At 34.4% G+C, this 15962-nt stretch overlaps 1 protein-coding gene across 2 annotated transcripts in view; it reads left to right on the top strand.

Moving 5' to 3' along the window:
- Positions 1-15962, top strand: part of GNB4 (G protein subunit beta 4) — a 68232-nt gene that overhangs the window by 43591 nt on the left and 8679 nt on the right. For both annotated transcript variants that reach the window (XM_068546282.1, XM_068546281.1), the window contains exons 3-8: positions 5209-5247; positions 5975-6081; positions 8316-8379; positions 9810-9972; positions 11034-11100; positions 11205-11406. In XM_068546282.1, the coding sequence (XP_068402383.1) occupies positions 5209-5247; positions 5975-6081; positions 8316-8379; positions 9810-9972; positions 11034-11100; positions 11205-11406 (642 nt within the window). The remainder of the gene's footprint in view (positions 1-5208; positions 5248-5974; positions 6082-8315; positions 8380-9809; positions 9973-11033; positions 11101-11204; positions 11407-15962) is intronic.

The following is a 15962-nucleotide window of genomic DNA, read 5'->3' as shown; positions in this document are numbered from 1 at the left end:
TCTTAATTTCCTAAGCCTATCTTGCCCCTCCCTCTTCCCTCTCCCCACTGGTAACCAGTAGTTTGCTCTCTATATCTGTTAAGTCTTTTTCTTTTTTGTTGTATTCACTAATTTGTTTTATTCTTTAGATTCCACATCTAAATGATACCATACAATATTTGTCTAAACTAAAAGCTGCTTCTTTGAAAACATAAACAAAATTGATAAAGCTTTAGCCAGAGTCATCAAGAAAAAAGGGATAGGGCTCAAATCAATAAAATTAGAAATGAAAAAGGAGAAGCTACAATGGACACCACAGAAATACAAAGAATCATAAGAGACTACTACAGGCAACTATATGACAATAAGCTGGACAACCTAGAAGAAATGGATGAATTCTTAGAAAGGTACAACCTTCCAAGACTGAACCAGGAAGAAATAGAAAATATGAACAGCAGAATCACAAGTACTGAAATTGAAACTGTGATTAAAAAACCTCCAACAAACAAAAGTCCAGGACCAGATGGCTTCACAGGCGAATTCTGTCAAACATTTAGAGAAGAGTTAACACTTATCCTTCTGAAACTATTCCAGAAAACTGCAGAGGAAGGAACACTCCCAATCTCATTCTATGTGGCCACCATCACCCTGATACTAAAACCAGACAAAGGTACCACAAAAAAAAGAAAATTACAGGCCAGTATCACTGATGAACATAAATGCAAAAATTCTCAACAAAATACTAGCAAGCCAGATCCAATATACATTAAAAGGATCATACATCATGATCAAGTGGGATTTATTCCAAGGATGCAAGGATTTTTCAATATCCGCAAATCGATCAGTGTGATACACCACATTAAGAAATTGAAGAATAAACACCATATGATCATCTCAGTAGATGCAGAAAAAGCTTTTGACACAATTCAACACCCATTTATGATAAAAAACTCTCCAGAAAGTGGGCATAGAGGGAAACTACCAACATAATAAAGACCATATATGACAAACCCACAGCAAACATCATACTTAATGGTGAAAAGCTGAAAGCATTTCCTCTAACATCAGGAACAAGGATGTCCACTCTCACCACTTTTATTCAACATGGTTTTGGAAGTCCTAGCCATGGCAATCAGAGAAGAAAAACATATATAAGGAGGACTTCCCTGGTGGTCCAGTGGTTAAGACTCTGCCCTTCCACTGCAGGGTCTTAGTTGCGGCATGTGGGATCTTTTGTTGTGGCACACAGGCTCTTCGTTGCAGCGCACGGGCTTCTCTCTAGTTGTGGCGCACAGGCTCCAGAGCGCATGGGCTCAGTAGACGCAGTGCATGGGCTCTCTAGTTGTGACACACAGGCAAAGTAAGCCAGAAAGAGAAAGACAAATACGATATGATATCACTTATATGTGGAATCTAAAATATGGCACAAATGAACCTATCTGTGAAACAGAACCAGATTCGCAGAGATAGAGATCAGACTTGTGACACAGAGATCAGACTTGTGGTTGCCAAGGGGGAGGGGGGAGGGAGAGGGATGGGCTGGGAATTTGGAGTTGGTAGGTGCAAACTATTACATTTAGAATGGTTAAACAACAAGGTCCTATTGTATAGCACAGGGAACTATATCCAGTCTCCTGGGATAAACCAAAATGGAAAAGAATATTAAAAAAAAAAGTATATATGTGTAAAACTGAGTCAACTTGGCTGTACAGCAGAGATTGGCACAACATTGTAAATCAACTCTACTTTGATTTAAAAAAATAAAAAAAAATAAAGTCTACTTTGTTTGATATGAGTATTGGTACTCCAGCTTTCTTTTGATTTCTATTTGCATGGAATACCTTTTTATGTCCCCTCACTTTCAGTCTGTATGTGTCCCTAGATCTGAAGTGGGTCTCTTGTAGACAGCATATGTACAGGTCTTGTTTTTGCATCCATTCAGCCACTCTGTGTCTTTTGGTTGGAGCATTTAATCCATTTACATTTAAGGTAATTATCAATATGTTTTTCTTATTGCCATTTTGTTAATTGTTTAGGATTTGTTTTGGTAGGTCTTTTTTCTTCCCCCTTTGTTCTCCTGTGATTTGATGACTATCTTTAGTCTTGTGTTTGGATTGCTTTTTCTTTTTTTGTGTGTGTATCTATCGTAGATTTTCAGTTTGCGGTTATCATGAGGTTTTGATATAGCAGTCTATATATATGCAAGATTGTTTTGATTTGCTGGTCTTTTAATTTCAAATACATTTCAAATATCCTGCATTTGCATTCTCCTCATGATTGCTGGTTTTGATATCATATTTGTTTGGGGATGATTTTCTTCCTTTACTCTATGTTTGCCTTTACGGGTGAGCATTCCTTTTTGTAATTTTCTTGTTTCTAGTTGTGGCCTTTTCTTTTCTGTCTAGAGATGTTCCTTTAACATTTGTTGTAAAGCTGGTTTGGTGGTGTTGAATTCTCTTAGCTTTTGCTTATCTGTAAAGTTTTTGATTTCTCCGTCAAATCTGAACGAGAGCCTTGCTGGGTAGTCTTCTTGCTTGTAGGTTTTTCCCTTTCATCACTTTAAATATATTGTGCCACTTCCTTCTGGCCTGCGTAGTTTCTGCTGAAAAATCAGCTGACAACCATATGGGGATTCCTTTGTTTGTTGTCTGTTGCTTTTCCCTTGTTGCTTTTAATATTTTCTCTTTGTCTTTAATTTTTATCAGTTTAATTAATATGTATCTTGGCGTGTTCCTCCTTGGGTTTATCCTGTATGGGACTCTCTGTGCCTTTCACTCTCTTCTCCTTCTGGGACTCCTATAATGCAAATGTTGGTGCATTTAATGTTGTCCCAGAGGTCTCTTGGACTGTCCTCATTTCTTTTCATTCTTTTTTTCCTTTGTTCTGTTTTGCAGCAGTGATTTCCACCAATCTGTCTTCCAGCTCACTTATTCGTTCTTCTGCTTCATTTATTCTGCTATTGATTCCTTTTAGTGTATTGTTCACTTCAGTTATTGTATTGTTCATCTCTCTTTGTTCTTTAAATCTTCTAGCTCTTTTTAAACATTTCTTGTATCTTCTCGGTCTGTGCCTCTATTCTTTTTCCAAGATCTTGGATCATCTTTACTATCATTTCTCTGAATTCTTTTTCAAGCAGATTGTCCATCTCCACTTCACTTAGTTGTTCTTCTTGGGTTTTATCTTGTTCCTTTGTCTGGAACATATTTCTCTGCTGTCTTATTTTGTCTAACTTTCTTTTCGTTTTGTTGATGGTTTCCTTTGCTGTGCAAAGATTTTAAGTTTAATTAGATTCCATTTGTTTATTTTTGCTTTTATTTCTTTTGCTTTAGGAGACATAGCCAAAAAAAATATTGGTACGATTTATGTAAAAGAGTGTTCTGCCTATGTTTTCTTGTAGGAGTTTTATGGTTTCTGGTCTTACATTTAGGTCTTTAATCCATTTTGAGTTTATTTTTGTATATGGTATTAGAGAATGTTCTAATTTCATTCTTTTACATGTAGCTGTCCAGTTTTCAAGTACTATGTATTTTTTAAAATATTTCTGAAATGACTTGGGTTATACTGTAAATATTCTTCCCATCACCTCAATTTCTAGTTGCCAGAACAAATAGAAGGGAACTCAGAACTCTTGCTTTTTGGTGAAGCTTATTAACAAATATAACTCTGAATACGATGGGCTTATTAAATCAGTCTAGTTCAGTTTATTCGGGGGATGCAATTAAAAATCTTTTAACCATAAACCAAAAGTATATTTGTGCAATAGAATAGAATTGTGTGTCTATATATAAAGCCATATATCTATGGCCAATTGATTTTTTAGCAAGGGTAACAAGACAATTCAATAGGGAAAGAATAGTCTTTTCAACAAATATTGCTGGGACAGCTAGATATCCACATGTAAAAGAATGAGTTTGGACTCCTACCTCATACCATATATAAGGATTAACTCAAAATGGCACCTAAATATAACAGCTGAAAGTGTAGAGTTTTTAGAAGTAAACCTAGTTGTTAATCTTTGTGACCTTGAATTAGGCAACAGTTTAATATGACACTAAAGCACAAGCAAGAAAGAAAAAAATAGATAGACAAATTGGTCTTCATCAAAACTATAAAAACTTGTGTGTCAGAGGAAACTATCAAGAAAATGAAAACAACCTACAGAATGGGAGAAAATATTTGCAAATCATAATCTGATAAGGGTCTAGTATCCAGAATATATAAAGATCTCCTATAACTCAACAATAAACAAATAACCCAATTTAAAAATGAGCAGAGAAGTTGATAGACATTTCTCCAAAGAAGATATACAAATGGCTAATAAGTGCATGTAAAGACACGCCACATGAAAAGATGCTTAGCATCACTAATCATTAGGGAAATGTAAATCAAAACCACAATAAGATGCTACTTGACATCCACTAAGTGGCTGTAATAATTTTTTTTGAAAAGAAGAAGAAGAATAAAAAGACAAGAATAGTGTTGGAAGAAATTGGAACCCTCATACATTCCTTGTGGGTATGTAAAACGGTGCAGCTACTGTGAAAAACCATTTGACAGTTTCTTAAAATGTTAAACATAGTTACCTTATCACCCACCAATTCCACTTTTAGGTATATACCCAGGAGAATTGAAAACGTATGTTCAAAGCATCATTAATCGTAAAACCAAAAAGTAGAAACAGCATAAATTTCCATCAAATTAATTAATGGATAAACCAAATGTCATTTATACAGTGGAATATTACTCAGCCATAAAAAGAAATGAAATACTGACACATGCTACAACTGAATGAACCTTGAAAACATTACACTAAGTGAAAGAAGCCAGACACAAAAAAGGTCATATATTGTACGATTCCATTTGTATGCAATGTCCAGAATGAGCGATCCATTGGAAAGTAAATTAGTGATCACCTGGGGATGGGGGAGGAAGGAATTGGAAGGTATAGGGTTTCTTTTTTTGGAGTGATGGAAATGTTCTGGAATTAGGTAATGGTGATGGTTGCACAGCGTTGTAAATATGCTAAGCAATACAACTACACACCTTAAAATGATTAAAATAGTTAATTTTATGTTATGTGAATTTTATCTCATTAAACCTTTTAAAAATAAAGATTGTGTGGTACAGTAAGAAGTATATTTCAAATCTATATTTCCAATGAAAATATTATTTTAAATCATATCTAGGGATTTCCATATCTAAATGTATAATCATCTTTCTTTACTTCAGGATGCTAGAAAAGCATGTAATGATGCCACGCTTGTTCAGGTAAAGTTTTTATTTTCCTCAATTCATTTTATTAATTCACATGAAACTGCTTGATACTGATGCAAATGATGTTCAGATTCTCTTTATTAGTATTTAATTGAAAGAAAAATGAGATCTCTATTTTAAAACACTTTGTAATTTGTCAGATGCTGGTAGAAGTGCTTTTTAAAGCATACCTGTTAAAATGGAAGTCTGCGAAAAAATACAATAAAAATATGTAGATTCATATAGTATATGTTTCTTTTTAGGTAGCTTCTGATTCTTTTGATATGCCCTGGTTAAGATTTTTTTTTCTTATATAAACTATTAGGAAGGTTTCATTAGTTTAATTAATATTGATCATTTTTATTAAGGAGATATTTTATGTGCTGTTTAAATATAAAATTGGCTTTCTTTAGATAGTTAAAATCAGAAATGTTTTACTATTTGATCATCTACTATTAGATTTTTATTTGTGGCTGGTTTTTTACTAAGGTTGGAAGGTATGTCTGTTCTTTTTACTTAATAGTCTACAGAAGATGTTCTCACTGGAAGGGTGTGCAAATAAATCATACTTCTTCTTGAACAGCATATTAATCCTATAATGATTCTAGGAATTGTTTGTATTAAAATACTTTCAATAGCTATAAATTTGTTTTATGTCTGCTTTTTTGCCTATTAATTGTTTCTACTTTATTTTCTGAGCTATGTCTAAGGTAAAGAATGACATTCTCGTCACTTCCTATAGATCACATCAAATATGGATTCCGTGGGTCGAATACAAATGCGAACAAGACGTACACTGAGGGGTCACCTAGCTAAAATCTATGCTATGCACTGGGGATATGATTCGAGGTTTGTACCTGCCATTTTCAGACTGTGTGCAGAATTATTTTTGTTGAGTCGTCATTTCATTTTCTTTTTAGAAACAACCTATATCTATGAAGTATTTGCAGAAAATACATCTAATATGAACTCTTTGCTTAATAAAAATATTCATTGACACTTTAAAAGTTTAGAAACCTTTAATATGGAAAACAAATTTACCTCTCAGAAATATCCTTTATCAAATGATTTAGGAAAAGTGTTTAGGATTTCTTTTCTTTGCAGTGGGGTATTATACTTTGTTTTTTTTTTAACATGCCAAGGCAGTTTTATTGTGTATTAACATTGAAATTTCAGTTAATAAGGAAATATTTGTTGAATATTGCTATGTACAAGTTACCAGATATTGCTGTAATTATTTATTACCTAAATTCACAAAGGATGGAATTACATAAAACAATGACATTTTTGTTGAATACATCTTTTATTCCCCTAACCTCATCATACAAGTGTGTGTGTATTGAACACAAACACACACACACACACACACACACACACACACACACACAGCCGCCATCTGGATTGCAGTTGGATGGTTGGTCATGATGATTTACTTTGTTCATAGGGTTACAGTGTGGTCTGTGCTTTTTCCAGAGTATCTGGCAATAGTGCAGAGTATCTGGCACTGCTTCCATAGTGGTTGACTTGTTCCTTTGATTTGGTTCATCTAATTGGGAAAAAGTCTTAACTAAAAAATTATTTTTTAATAGAAGTTGCATATTTTTTCTCTTCTTCCAGGAGAACCTAAAAATGTTGCTACCTGTTGCTAATGCCTGGCACATCTTGATGTAAATAAGATACTTGAATACAGTAATATAGAACTTGTGCCTCTTAGGAGGGAATAAATAAAATTATATAATTGGCAACTGACATAAAGCTTGGCCAAATGTTTTATTCTTTTTCTTAAAGAAGTTTAAGAAGTAATCTATCCATTGAGATAGCAAATGTGTAACTCGAAATACAATCACTTGAAACAATGTTAATGGTTCTTACTTTCTTATAGTTTTCTCAAGACTATTAATCTTAATAGAGAACCAAAAGTGTCAACAGAACCTATCTCACATTGTCTTTCTACCCATTCTGATTATCAACTTGTAACTTAATGTCCTTCTCAACTCAATGTTGATGATGCCAACTGATTTTTGAAGAACTTTAGGTTCCATCCCATACCCTGTGGTTAGATCTTCCCTTTCATAAAACTTACAGTAATTACTACGTAAGAACCTGATGTTATTTACCTACAGTGAAGGGTGATAGGGACAGGAGGGTGATTCTTTTCACTGTATATCTATCCTTTTGTAGTTTTTGAATTTTATACCATAGTGAAAAATAAAATTCCAAAACAAAACAAAAAAATCAGTGGCAGGCAACTTAGTCAAGAGTTCATATATTTAGCCTGGCAAACAGAGCTTTCTGTAGTTTAAGCCCAGTCTACTTTTCTAAACTGTTTTTCCCATTTCTTACAAACTCTGTGTAAATGGAAAATTCACAATTCCTGAAACACCTGTTGTATTTTTCCACCTCTTGCCATGGAACATACCCTCCTCATAGAACACAGACTTCTCTATCTTTAGCTTTCGAAATTCCATTTTTTCAAGACTTGTTTTCTTTTGCGAGACTACTTGAGTAACCCAGTTAGCACTTATTTGTCCCTCATTTGTTTTCCTATGGCCTTTATTTTATACCACTCCTCTGACTATTTTCATTTACCTAATTTATTTTATTAAATGTCTTATCTCCACCAGATGATGGAGGGCCCAGGGTAGGCGGTATAGCCTGTATTGTACCCATAACACTGCCTTGCATTCACAGGCTCTCAATTGATATTTTTAGATTGAATGAAACGTGGTTCTTAGGCTTATATGCACTCTACTGTCATTATATTTAAGTCAGTACATACTAAACCAGTCGGCTAATAGCTACCAGAATCTTGAATAAGAACTAGAATGTTATTACCATGAAAAAGTTGAATTATAACCAGAGACATTTTTAGTAAAATGTCTAAAAAAATTTAATGTTGAAATTTTTTGGCATGCAGAATAGATTTTTTTTTAAAGTTGTGAGAATATTTTCTGGTATCAAGTTTTTAATTCGAAAAATTATTTTTGTCTTTTCTGAACTGTTCTACATTAATGCAATGCATAACTAATTTAAACTACTTTTTTCCTCTAAGTGTCACGTTATTTTTGTGTTTGTTCCTCTAGGCTACTAGTCAGTGCTTCCCAAGATGGAAAATTAATTATTTGGGATAGCTATACAACAAATAAGGTAGAGTTTCTTAATCATCCTCTTACATAACCTTTTATTTGGTTTGATGTCCACCAGTTCTTTCCTTTATTCTATTACTTCAAGCTTTAATTTCTTTCCAGGATAAATTTACTCCGTTGATTTTAACTCAGATTCTTTCTTTAGACCTAGTGTTTGCTTTTAATATTTAGCCTTTTTTTTTTTATTCCCAGTGACAACTACAGGAATATAGTTCAGTGTGTCTTATTTGAGTCCCATATTTCATACTTGAATATTAGAAGACAGTGTGCATCAGTTTTACATATAAATGACTTTTTTAAAAGGTCCCATTTCCTAATGTGACAGCGACCCTGCAATTTTTATTTTTAGTTGTGGATAAGCTAGAATGTTTTCTTTGGTCCACACTAGGCATTGATTTGTGTTTCTGGACTGCTCAGAAGTTACAGTAGATTGGAGGCAAATTACAACTTGTTTAGATCCCTTGGTGGTAAAAGCCAGTGGGTCCTCTTAATGTGTCCACTGGAAGGAACCCCTGACATAGAGGTGTTGAGTGGTCGTGAAGAAGCTCCAGGAAAATGCTCACAAGTCAAATACTTCTAGATTCTGTGTGCACTTACACCACTGTTTCTAGTAAAGATTTAGAAGTACTATTTTGTGAAATAAACAGTAACTTCAGCCTGGTTGAGAATTTAAAGCTAGCCAAGACACATTTGTAATATAATAGTTTTCCTGTATCAATCAGAATTGAGTGTGTCTTTCAACTATATTTTCCTAAAACAGAAAAATATTCTTTTAGGTTAAGTGAGAGCATAGTAATCCCACAATGTGTTGATTCTGTGTATGGGCCACTTAGCCTTTATGTTCCCATTCACATTAAACTTTGCTACCTAACCTGCAAATGCTTGGTGTTGGGTAATAAGGCATCATACAGTGGTATGAGTAGATCAGTGCAAACTATTACCATTATTTGAATTTGAGCCCAGAATATGTGTTATTAGAAGGTCATAGTTCTTTGTGGAAGAACCATTCTGTTCAACTCCAGTACTTATATTGTTCAGTGTTATGTTAGAGGAAATTCATCTTTTGAGCACTAATGCAAAACCAAAAAATTTTATTAAGTTCTTTAACATTTACACTTACTATTTCAAATGGCTCTGTTAGTGTTGAAATGTCCTGTATGTTCTTGTTCTTCTTAAAAGAATACATTCTGAAAAGAGCACTTCAATCCAAATGATTTGATAATAATACAGAAAATATAACAGGCATTTCAGTGTGCATTAGTATTTTATTTTTTATTGTTCACTTTCTCAAACCAGTTCATTCTTTATTTTACTTGGCCTGTTTTTTAAGTACATTTAAATTGCAGTAATATTTGCTTCACTGTAAATAGGTTTGAAAAATTACTGTTTTTGTGCTCTTGACTTAGTTTTTGTGCTGTATTTATCCTACAGATGCATGCTATTCCTTTGAGGTCCTCCTGGGTGATGACCTGTGCTTATGCTCCCTCTGGTAATTATGTTGCTTGTGGAGGACTGGACAACATCTGCTCTATATATAACCTGAAAACCAGAGAGGGAAATGTGAGAGTGAGCCGAGAGTTACCGGGTCACACGGGTGAGCCTCACTGCATATTGTCCTTTTCTCCTAAACCTGATTCCTCCTGAAGAATGCGCTGATCAAGGAGAAGGAGTGACAAAGTGGAATCAGCTGGCCAAAGGATGCATATTAATCAAGTGAGAGTAGAAATTACCATGAATCTGGGAAACACTGACTTTTTATAATTATACAAATGATACGACCATACTTCTATTTTTCTTTCAAAAATAGTATTGTTTTTAATATTGTACATCAATTATACATCAGTGAAAAAGAAAGAAAATAAATAACTCCAAAAAATAGTATTGTTTTTGTAAAAATTATAAATTTATTGCGAAAAATTCGAACAATAATGAAAAATACAAAAAGAAAGCAAATATAATTTTCTGTGTTCTCTGCAAACCTATAACAATTATGGGATTTTGGTGCTTAATTATGTAATTGAAAGTGTGTATCAAGATACATTTATGAAGTATTTTTCACTATGTGATAGTGCATTGCTTTATTTGCCAATGTGTACACTGTAGTTCAGTAATACAGTATTTGGTTAGCAGTGTTAATTAGGAATTTATCGCCACTCACCAGGTTTCAGCCTCTCTGGATTCTTGGAAGTACTGTTTGGCTGTGCTTTTTACACAATCTCAATAATGGTATTGTTCCTGCAATTTCCATATTTTGAAGCACAGGTGAATTCTGAGCATTTGAGTGCCACCTTTCCTTCACTGAGGTTTTTAAAGTATTTCTCCAAGGTACCTAACCTAGTCTGCTATAGATTATAATAGATATTTGTATTAAGGATATCTTTCTCTTAGGTAATTGTAGTAGGTGGAAAGGACTGTGTCTTTTACTCAAGTTTGTAACTTTCAGAGTCATCAACACAGCAAATACCTAAGAGAGTTTGTTGATAAAATTCAGTTGCAGGCAGCATAGAGTTGGAAGTAATTAAAAGTAGAACTATAGATTATACTAACAAACACTTGTTGCCCAGGTATCATATTTTTTAAAATATATATTGCTATTTCATATGGTAATTGAATTAATCAGTGATAACCTAACATTTGTTACTCTCTATGCTGTAGGCTACTTGTCCTGCTGTCGTTTTTTAGATGACAGCCAAATTGTTACAAGTTCAGGAGATACAACTTGGTAAGTTTATTCCAGAAGATTACTGATTTTGAGGTTGAGGGTGGTAGTAGGAACTAATGTAAGAAGAGAGAACAGTCATTAATTATTTCTATTTTTAATTATAGTGCTTTATGGGACATCGAAACTGCCCAGCAGACCACTACATTCACTGGGCATTCTGGAGATGTGATGAGTCTTTCTCTGAGTCCTGACATGAGGACTTTTGTTTCTGGTGCTTGTGATGCCTCTTCAAAATTATGGGATATTCGAGATGGAATGTGTAGACAGTCTTTCACTGGCCATGTGTCGGATATTAATGCTGTCAGTGTAAGTGAAGAGCATTTCTAAGGAAAATTTATTGTGCATATAAAGTGTTGAACTCTATAGTATGATTTTAACAACACATTGCCTTCAAGGATTCTTATAAATAGTATGCTTTTATAACATTTAACCCCCAAATAACAAGGGTTTGATTTTTAAAACTGGAAAGGTTTTAAACCATAGGCCTAGGTCCTTATTTGCAGGTAAACAGGAATAAGTTTTTTTTTTTTTTTCCAGATTTAGAGGGATAGATCATCTTGAGCAAACAAGCAGATCATGAATATCAACAGTGTGTTAAGAGGAGAACAAAGTCCCATCTCTCTGGGGTCAAGGGAACAACCCAAAGAGAGACAGTCAGGAAGACAGAGGCAGCTGTTTAGTATAGAGAGTATAGCTTTTGAAGTCAGCAAACTCTGGATCTTAGTTCTGCTGGGAACCAGCTGTGTGAGATCAGGTGGGCTACTTAACCTCTGTGAGCTACACATTCCTCAGTAGGAATAATGCTACCTACATTAAAGAATAATGTGAAGACTAAATGAAACTATAGATTGGATGCTCAATAAATGGTATAAATTATTTATAATCTCCTTCATATTGGAAAAAAAAAAACCCTCAAACAGGTATCCACAAATAGATTAAGCCAGACAATAAGTACTTAGTATATACGAGAATGAACTAGTCATACGTCTTTATAAACTAAAACTAAAATGGCATTTTGAATGAACATCAAAATGATTTATCAAACAGTCAGAATTGAGGGGAGGGATATTAAGAGGAGGTGGGATACTGCTTGACTTAGGTAAATTGTCCTATGCGGATCAGATGCCAAAATGTATAGATATGACTAGAATTTCCTAAAGTACTGTAATTGCAAGTGTTTATGGGTATAAGATACACTCTAATTTTGCAAGAAGATATTTTTTGGGAAAAATCGGTTTTTATTTATCATGTGCATATTGAAAGTCAATTTTATATAATCTTTAGAGAATATCAGAGAAAGTAAAGGCTGTTACCCCCACCCCATATTAGGCCAACCTGGTTTGAAGACTAGAATTTTGGAGCAGGCAAACACAATCCTCTCCATCTCTCATCCCACCACCTTTATCAAGTTGATGAGCTTCTCTTCTGTTCCTAGTTTGCTACAGATTTATCAGGAATGAGTGTTGAAGTTTATCAGATGTCTTCTCTTCATCTATTGAGATGATCATGTGGTTTTTCTTTTTCAGTCTGTTAAATGGTGAATTTATGTGGATTAGTTTTCAAATATTAACCCAACCCTACATTTCTAGGACAAACCTCACTGGGTTATAATGCGTAATCCTTTTTAGTTACTAGTGGATTTGATTTGTTAAAATTCTAAATTTTGCATCCATATTGATAAGTTATTATATGATTTTTCATTTCTTGAAATGTTTTTTTCTCATTTTGAAAGGGTTCCCTTTTCTCCACATCCTCTTCAGCATTTATTGTTTGTAGATTTTTTGATGATGGCCATTCTGACCAGTGTGAGATGATACCTCATTGTAGTTTTGATTTGCATTTCTCTGATAATTAGTGATGTTGAGTCATCTGTATGTCTTCTTTGGAGAAATGTCTATTTAGATCTTCTGCCCATTTTTTGATTGGGTTCTTTGTTTTTTTGATATTGAGCTGCATGAGCTGTTTGTGTGTTTTGGAGATTAATCCCTTGTCAGTCGCATCATTTGTAGATATTTTATGCCATTCTGTAGGTTGTCTTTTTGTTTTGTTAATATTTATTTATTTTATTTATTTATTTTCTTTATTTTTTTGGCTGCGTTGGGTCTTAGTTGCGGCATGCAGGATCTTTCATTGCGGTGCAGGCTCTTTGTTGTGGTGCATGGGCTTCTCTCTAGTTGTGGCATGTGGATTTTCTCTCTCTGGTTGTGGCACATGGGCTCCAGGGCACATGGGCTCTGTAGTTGCGGTACGTGGGCTCTCTCATCGAGGTGCACGAGCTCAGTAGTTGTGGTGCATGGGCTTAGTTGCCCTGCGGCATGTGGAATCTTAGTTCCCTGACCAGGAATTGAACCCACGTCCCCTGCATTGGAAGGCGGATTCTTTACCACTGGACCACCAGGGAAGTCCCTGTCTTTTTGTTTTGTTTATGGTTTCCTTTGCTGTGCAAAAGCTTTTAAATTTGATTAGGTCTCATTTGTTTATTTTTGTTTTTATTTCCATTACTCTAGGAAAGGATCCAAAAAGATATTGCTGCAATTTATATCAAAGGGTGTTCTGCCTATGTTTTCCTCTAAGAGTTTTACAGTATCCAGTCTTATGCTTGGATCTTTAATCCATTTTGAGTTTATTTTTGTGTGTAGTGTTAGAGAATGTTCTACTCTCATGCTTTTCCATGTAGCTGTCCAGTTTTCCCAGCACCACTTATTGAAGAGACTGTCTTTTCTCCATTGTATCTTCTTGCTTCTTTTGTTGTAGATTAATTGACCATAAGTGTGTGGGTTTATTTCTGGGCTTTCTATCCTGTTCCATTGATTTGTATGTTTGTTTTTGTGCCAGTAACATACTGTTTTGATTACTGTAGCTTTGTAGTATACTCTGAAGTCAGGGAGCCTGATTCCTCCAGCTTTGTTTTTCTTTCTCAAGATTGCTTTGGCTCTTCAGGGTCTTTTGTGTTTCCATACAAATTTAAAATTTTTTTGTTCTAGTTCTGTGAAAAAATGCCCTTGGTAGTTTGATAGGAATTGCATTGAATCTGTAGATTGCCTTGGGTAGTATACTCATTTTGGCAATATTGATTCTTCCAATTCAAGAACATGGTATAAGATTTCCTTTTTTTATGGCTAATATTCCATTGTGTGTATGTATGTGTGTGTGTATGTGTATATCTCACATCTTCTTTATCCATTCTTCTATCGATGGACACTGAGGTTGCTTCCAGATCTTGGCTATTCTAAACAATGCTGCAGTGAACAGGGTGCATGTATATCTTTTCCAATTAGTGTTTTTGTTTTCTTGAGGTAAATACACAGAAGTGAAATTGCTGGATCATATGGTAGTTCTATTTTTAATTTTTTGAGGAACCTACATACTGTTTTCCATAGTGGCTACACCAGTTTACATTCCCACCAACAACACATGAGGGATATTTTCTCCACATCCTTGCCAACACTTGTTATTTGTTGTCTTTTTGATAATAACCATTTTGACAGGTGTGAGGTGCTGTCTCATTGTGGTTTTTATTTGCATTTCCTTGATGATTAGTGATGTTGAGCATCTTTTCGTGTGTCTATTTGCCATTTGTATGTCTTCTTTGGAAAAATGTCTATTCAGTTCCTCTGCTCATATTTTAATTGGGTTGTTTGTTTTTTTGATATTGACTTTTGTGAATTCTTTGTATGTTTTGGATATATTGTTTGCAAATATCTTCTCCCATTCAGTAGGCTGCCTTTTCCTTTTGTCAGTAGTTTTCTTCACTGTGCAAAAGCTTTTTCTAGTTTGATGTAGTCCCATTTGTTTATTTTTGCTTTTGTTTTCCTTGCCTGAGGAGACAGATCCAAAAAAATACTGCTAAGACCAGTGTCAAAGAGCGTACTGCCTGGGAACTCCCCGGTGGTCTGGTGGTTAGGACCTTGTGCTTTCACTGCTGAGGGAGACCTGGGTTTGATCCCTGGTCAGGGAACTAAGATCCCACAAGCTGCGCAATGCAGCCAAAAAAAAAAAAAAGAAAAGAAAAAAGCATACTGCCTGTATTTTCTTCTGGGAGTTTTATGATTTCAGGTCTTACATGTAAGTATTTAATCCATTTTGAGTTTATTTTTATATATGGTGTGAGAAAGTCATCCAGTTCGATGCTTTTGCATCCAGCTGACCAGTTTTCCCAACACCATTTATTGAAGAGGCTGCCTTTTCCTCATTTTATATTCTTGCCTCCTTTGTTGTTGACTGTGTGTGCATGGGTTTATTTCTGGGCTTTCTATTCTGTTCCATTGATCTATGTGTCTGTTTTAGTGTCAGTAACATACTGTTTTGATTACTATAGTTTTGTAGTAGTTTGAAATCAGGGAGAGTGATACCTCCAAAAAATGGCTTTATATTTTTAAAAAAGTAAACAATATTAGAAGGCAAATGACAAACTATAAAATATCTGCCACAAAGAAAACAAATTTATATTCTTCATTTTATTCCTACACATCAGCAAGTACTAACAGAGTAATACAGATGACCAATAGATATATGAAGTGATTTCCTCTTTGTAAAAAGTGTTGAGCAGTGCCACAGTATCTGAGAAAGGGGATTCACAAACTAATAATGCATAGTTTTCTTTACTACTAGCTTAACTTTATAACCTAGCCTAACTGGGTGAGTTTTGTTCTCTTTTATAAAATGTTTCCTATTTATTTCTCATAATGAGATTATTGGAACATTTAAGAGTATACGTACATATATAAATTCTATAAATAGTAATATTTGATTTAAACGTTTTAGTAAGACATATGGAGGACCAGAGCCAGGATGTTTTGAGTGCTTGCTTTGTGCTGAACAGTGGGTTATGGGTACTTTGCATGTGTTATTTCATTCAGCCC

This window comes from Eschrichtius robustus, chromosome 6, assembly GCF_028021215.1.
Source record: "Eschrichtius robustus isolate mEscRob2 chromosome 6, mEscRob2.pri, whole genome shotgun sequence".
In the NCBI taxonomy this organism is placed as follows: Eukaryota; Metazoa; Chordata; class Mammalia; order Artiodactyla; family Eschrichtiidae; genus Eschrichtius; species Eschrichtius robustus.
Note: the sequence above shows the minus strand (reverse complement) of the source record. Positions and strands in the feature narration are given on the sequence as shown.